Here is a 5,746-nt window from a genome sequence, read left to right on the forward strand (position 1 = left end):
GGTCGACTACGTGGGAGTCCAGCGACATAGCCATTACACTAACTGCTGGTCCCATAGATTTTCTTAACGCTACTGCGTAGCTGCCATTCTTTTACTCTCGTCTTACTTCAGGTGAATTTATCCACCTACTATGCACCAGCCACGTGTACTGTCAAGCAAGTCTCTAGCCTACTAATAGCAGAGAGATGGTGATGGCTGGGGTCATGGAGTGAGTTACCGATGAGAATAGCTGTGCTGTTTAAGAAGCTGCTATGGACGAGACACAGGTCTCTCACTTTGATGACCGCATAGGTATTACTACTAGTTTGGAAAACCAAAGCCTAGAAACAGCAAATGACCAGCTCTACATCAGTGAAAGGCAAAGCTAGCCTGATAACCTTCAAAACGTGGTTTCTCTCCATTGCGACATACTTAGCCTCGCAATGGTCGGCAGAGTATTTGGTATGTGGGAAAAATACTCACCCGAGAGCCATTCCCTTCCCCCTGCCCCTAAAGGACTTTCTATCCCAACTTCTAACCCCCCCGAGATCCATTCCCTTCCCCCCCACTAAAGGACTTTCTATCCCAACTTCTAACCCATTTTATACCTATGAAGGGTAATGCCCAGAGCTGGCTGTCAATCGGTGTTCAGAGACCGAACACCTGAGTTTGAGACCTGCGTGTGCATTCCGTGCTCTGACAGGCTGGGCCACCTGCCCTGGTAGCCCCGGTGAGCAGGAAACAGGTTCTGGAGGACTAGCAGGGTTTCGGCTCTTTGTTTTTCAGGTGAAGACAATATGGCCTCGCCGGCTGACAGCTGTATCCAGTTCACCCGCCACGCTAGTGATGTTCTCCTGAACCTTAACCGCCTCCGGAGCCGTGACATCTTGACTGATGTTGTCATTGTGGTGAGCCGGGAGCAGTTCAGAGCCCATAAGACAGTACTCATGGCCTGCAGGTGAGGGGTCTGGAAGCGAAGCGGGGGAGCCTGCAGGGGGAGTGGTGTGGTGTTGGCAGCCGGCGAGGCAGAACACACAGGCCTTCGCTGTGTCTCCCTGGCCTCCAGATCCCAGCACACGGCCTGGCAGAGCAGGCTCCCAGGAAGCAAATGAATGAACGTGCTTTTAGAAAAGAAAGGATATCTGTTCTGTGCACATAGTGGGTGCAGAAATCATGCACTGCCACAAGAAAGGATGTGTTTGAGGCAAATGAGGAAAATAACGTTAGTTAAGCAGAAAAAAACTGAAAAAGCGTCTTTAAGTAGTTTGAGTTTGTTAGCTTGAAATCTTTTGCTCCTTTATGCTGTAACTGTATGTATTGCCTACTGTAACTGTTTCCATGGGTGTTCAGAGTCTGTGTAAGAAAGTGAGCTAGCTACTTCCTCAGTATTTCAAGCGTTCAGAGCGATTTTGTATTACGTCATCTCTCTGGATTGCCACAGACGCCCTCTGCATTTTAGAGAGTACTCCGCTCTCCTCTGTTTCATAGATGATAAAAAGAAGGCACGGGTAGGTGAAACGATGTAGAATCAGGGATCTTTACTGCTGTTACAGGTCTTATCGAACATCTACTGTAAGTACCTGTCTTTAATAGTGGAGAGAACAGAGGTTTATAGAGATATTAAAGAATAGTAGATCATGTTTAAAGAGTACTTGCTATGTGCCAGGCATCATTCTATATATTTTTTTATACTTTTAATGTTTTTTTAAATCATTATTTATTTAACTTTATTTATGTATTCATTTATTTTCATTTGGCCAGAGAGAAACAGAGAGAGAGGGAGAGAAAGTGAGAAAGCGAGCTAGCAGGTCCAGGACTCGAACTGTGGTCAGCCACCACCACACCACCTGCCTGCCCCTATACTTTTATTCTTGACCCAACCCTATGACGCAGACACTGTGGTTCCCCCTACTTTGCAGATAAGGAAAGCAAGGTGCAGAGAAGTTAAGTGTCTTAGCCAACGTTGGACAGCTACTTCCTGGAGGAAAAGTGGCTTGCCTTCGGCAACTCACTGAGAAGGAGTAGAATCGAGGTGACAGTCCAGAAGTCTGCTTTCTAACTGAGAACTCTCCCCTCCACCAGACAACATGGTACCTGGAGGCGTGAGGCTTCATCGGGGAATAACTGACCTTCTAATAATCTATGGATTTTGAGAAAAACAGTCACGTATAGATGAAGGCATAGTTTTATTTATTTGTTAGCACATCCTACTTCTAAACAATACAATAGAACTTTAAAAATGAGAATAATGCAATGGAACAACTTATCCCAAAGATATAGACTAAGAATAGTTACAGCAAATGAGTACTAAATTTAACTGTGATAATCCATGTGGTTAAGACTAAAAGGAAAACAGGTTCCATGACCTTGAGACTATCACTTAGCCTCTCTGATTGTGGTTCCGCCATTTGTGAACGTAGAGAATATAGTACCTCCGTGCGAGGTTGTGAGTAACAAAAAAACAATTTATATCAAGTGCTTAAGGAGCCTCTGACATTTGGAAAATGTTCCATAAATGGCAGCTATTATTAGGTGCCCTGGAAGTTCTGTAGCAAGGCCCATGGGAGAGGGACTGAGCATCAGCACTGACTAAGCAACTGCAGAGTCTACCAGTCTACTACAGTGGGGCGTTTGCTTGTTTTACAGCGGTCTGTTCTACAGCATCTTCACGGACCAGTTGAAATGCAACCTCAGTGTCATCAACCTTGACCCTGAGATCAACCCGGAGGGGTTCTGCATCCTCCTGGACTTCATGTACACATCGCGGCTCAATCTGCGGGAAGGCAACATCATGGCCGTGATGGCCACAGCCATGTACCTGCAGATGGAGCATGTCGTGGATACCTGCCGGAAGTTCATCAAGGCCAGGTGAGCTGCCACCTCGGTGGGAGCCTAGGACGTGGAAGGGGTGCTCCCCACTCAGAAACTCTTGCTAATTCATGCGTGTAGAAAAGAGTCCTCTGTGACATGCCGGAGCCTACTTGTCCACTGTCGTTGACGCTCCTGCCCTTCTTACCTCGCGCAGAACAGGTGCACTTCACTCCTTGCTGCTCTCCAACCACGTGCTGTGCATTGCTACCTCTGTTCTCCCATCCACCCACCCTGGAAGGCCAAGCCTGGATTCCAGCTCGACCACGCTGCTTGCCTCAGTCTTCCTCTGTGTTTTGAAGGACTTTGCCTGTCCTTTAGAACGCCCTTCTATTTTAATATTTGTATATGTATTTTAGTTTGTCTTTATACTTCCTTTATAGCTCTTTACATATGTACTGGAGCTCCTAGCCCAGACTCTGGGCAACTTGAGGCTGCAGGGGCTGTCCTACTCCTCTTTTATGTTGCCCTCCGCCTCCTAGGAAGGATGTGTGTTGAACTGAATTGGGTTCACTGGGTCGAACCCTCTACTGGTGGGCTGGAAGGGCATGACTGTTATTTAAAGACGAGGAACCCGAGATCCAAAGAAGTAAGGTCTTTGCTAAATGGAACAGACTCAGGGCTTAACTTCCTTAGAGCCTTTTGATCCAGCGTCTCTAGGCTGATTGCATCCTTACTCAAACAGAAGGGTTTTCCAGCCGGTGTCTGAACACCTCCAGGGGCCAGGAACTCAGTGTTCCCAGAGCCACATAGGCTCCCTCAGTTAGAAAGCTTCCCTGTATGGCTAGTTGAAATCGGGCTCCTTTAATCTTCACTCATTGGTCCTAGCTCTGTTAACTGTGATCATGTGGAGCTGGCCTATTTTTTTTTTCGCCCACATAATGTCCCTTCAAGTAGATGCAGCTAGAGCTCTTTGTCTCCGGTGGGTGATAATGGTGGCAAGATCGTCCTTGCTGTCATTTATGAGCACTTTCTATGGGTCAGGGCTTGTGCTCTAATGGATAAGTAACCTGCTTCAGGTCACATAGCTGCTAAGTGGCACAGCTGGCTTTGCAAACTAGGTCTGGCCACTCCAGAGCCAGGGCACTGGCATTTGCAGCCCGGCCTCCAACACAAACTTGCCCACAGCCCTGGTCAGTGTCTGAGGCATGTCCTTTCTTTACGACTAGGGCACTAGTTTGTCTCCGACTCTGAAAGGATGATACCAGCATTGTGGAAACTCTTCCCATTTCCGTGTATGTGGGACAGACACAGCAATACCTGCCTTTTCTTCCTTGCAGCATTTAGCGTGGGTGAAATGAGAGAGGGGCTTCGAAAGCTTTGTCTAAACTCTGAAATCACACCGTGTCAGAGGATGGTAGGTTCCCTACCTGCATACATATGTGCCTTAAATGCAGGCTCGTGCTCCTCAGGGACAGATGGTGCAAGTAACGCACTCTCCTCCTCTGGTCTGTTTCCTCAGTGGGCTAGATTGAGACTTCTTGCATCAATGCCTGGTAATTCAGGGTTTCCCTCCTCCAGGGCCCGTCAGCCCTGTCTAGCTGACGTAGGCTCAGAGGTTACGTAACAGTGTCTCTGGAAGGGCATGTGTTTACTGACTCGGTGGCTTTTCGTTTTCTCCCAGTGAGGCGGAGATGGTTCCTGCCATCAAGCCTCCCCGCGAAGAGTTCCTGAACAGTCGGATGCTCATGCCCCAGGACATCATGGCCTATCGGGGCCGTGAGGTGGTGGAGAATAACCTGGCACTGAGGAACGCCCCTGGGTGTGAGAGCAGAGCCTTTGCCCCGAGCCTGTACAGCGGCCTGTCCACACCACCAGCCTCTTACCCCATGTACAGCCACCTCCCAGTCAGCAGCTTCCTCTTCTCTGACGAGGAGCTCCGTGATGCCCGGATGCCTGTGGCCAACCCCTTCCCTAAGGAGCGGGCCCTCCCCTGCGATAGTGCCAGGCCAGTCCCTGGTGAGTACAGCCGGCCAGCCATGGAAGTGTCCCCCAGTGTGTGCCACAGCAGCCTCTACTCACCCAAGGAGGCGGTCCCGGAAGAGGCACGCAGTGACATGCACTACAGTATGGCTGAGGGCCACAAGCCTGCTGCCCCCTCGGCCCGGAATGCCCCATACTTCCCCTGTGACAAGGCCAACAAAGAAGAAGAGAGACCCTCCTCAGAGGATGAGATTGCCCTGCACTTCGAGCCCCCCAATGCACCCCTGAACCGGAAGGGCTTGGTTAGTCCCCAGAGCCCCCAGAAATCCGACTGCCAGCCCAACTCACCCACAGAGTCCTGCAGCAGCAAGAATGCCTGCATCCTCCAGGCCTCTGGCTCCCCTCCGGCTAAGAGCCCGACCGACCCCAAAGCCTGCAACTGGAAGAAGTACAAGTTCATTGTGCTCAATAGCCTCAACCAGAATGCCAAACCAGAGGGGCCTGAGCCGGCTGAGCTGGGCCGCCTTTCCCCGCGCGCCTACACTGCCCCGCCGGCCTGCCAGCCGCCCATGGAGCCTGAGAACCTCGACCTCCAGTCCCCCACCAAGCTCAGCGCTAGCGGGGAGGACTCTACCATCCCACAAGCAAGCCGGCTCAATAACATTGTTAACAGGTGATTTCAGGGGTGGTGAGGGTCTGAGGGCAGGGGTTACCCAGGCAGAGTTCCAGAGTCACTTCTGATAGGGGCAGGGGCTGTGTTCTCTTCTCTAAAATCCGGAGCCTATCAGAGTTGTGTAATCAATACCTGTTGATTGAGTTAGCTTAGGTGAGAAAATATATTGCTCTAAAGTGTCTATATCTTCATAGCAAGCGACATCGTGTTGTATGTTGGAAGAACAACACTGTAAATCCTAAAGACACTTCCTACTGTCTTTTTTTTTTTTTTTTTTTTTTTTTTTTTGGCGAGGTTTTTCTT

At 49.7% G+C, this 5,746-nt stretch overlaps 1 protein-coding gene across 7 annotated transcripts in view; it reads left to right on the forward strand.

Moving 5' to 3' along the window:
* The window catches only part of BCL6 (BCL6 transcription repressor), a 24,459-nt gene that overhangs the window by 10,974 nt on the left and 7,739 nt on the right, over positions 1 to 5,746 (forward strand). For 6 of the 7 annotated variants that reach the window (XM_006156732.3, XM_006156731.3, XM_006156730.3 and 3 more), the window contains exons 3-5: positions 766 to 937; positions 2,626 to 2,847; positions 4,472 to 5,443. In XM_006156732.3, coding sequence (XP_006156794.1) covers positions 777 to 937; positions 2,626 to 2,847; positions 4,472 to 5,443 — 1,355 coding nt within the window. In that variant the 5' untranslated portion in view covers positions 766 to 776. The remainder of the gene's footprint in view (positions 1 to 765; positions 938 to 2,625; positions 2,848 to 4,471; positions 5,444 to 5,746) is intronic. The other variant, XM_027775026.1, reaches the window with a different exon arrangement.

This window comes from Tupaia chinensis, unplaced genomic scaffold, assembly GCF_000334495.1.
Source record: "Tupaia chinensis unplaced genomic scaffold, TupChi_1.0 Scaffold000515_1, whole genome shotgun sequence".
NCBI lineage: Eukaryota > Metazoa > Chordata > Mammalia > Scandentia > Tupaiidae > Tupaia > Tupaia belangeri.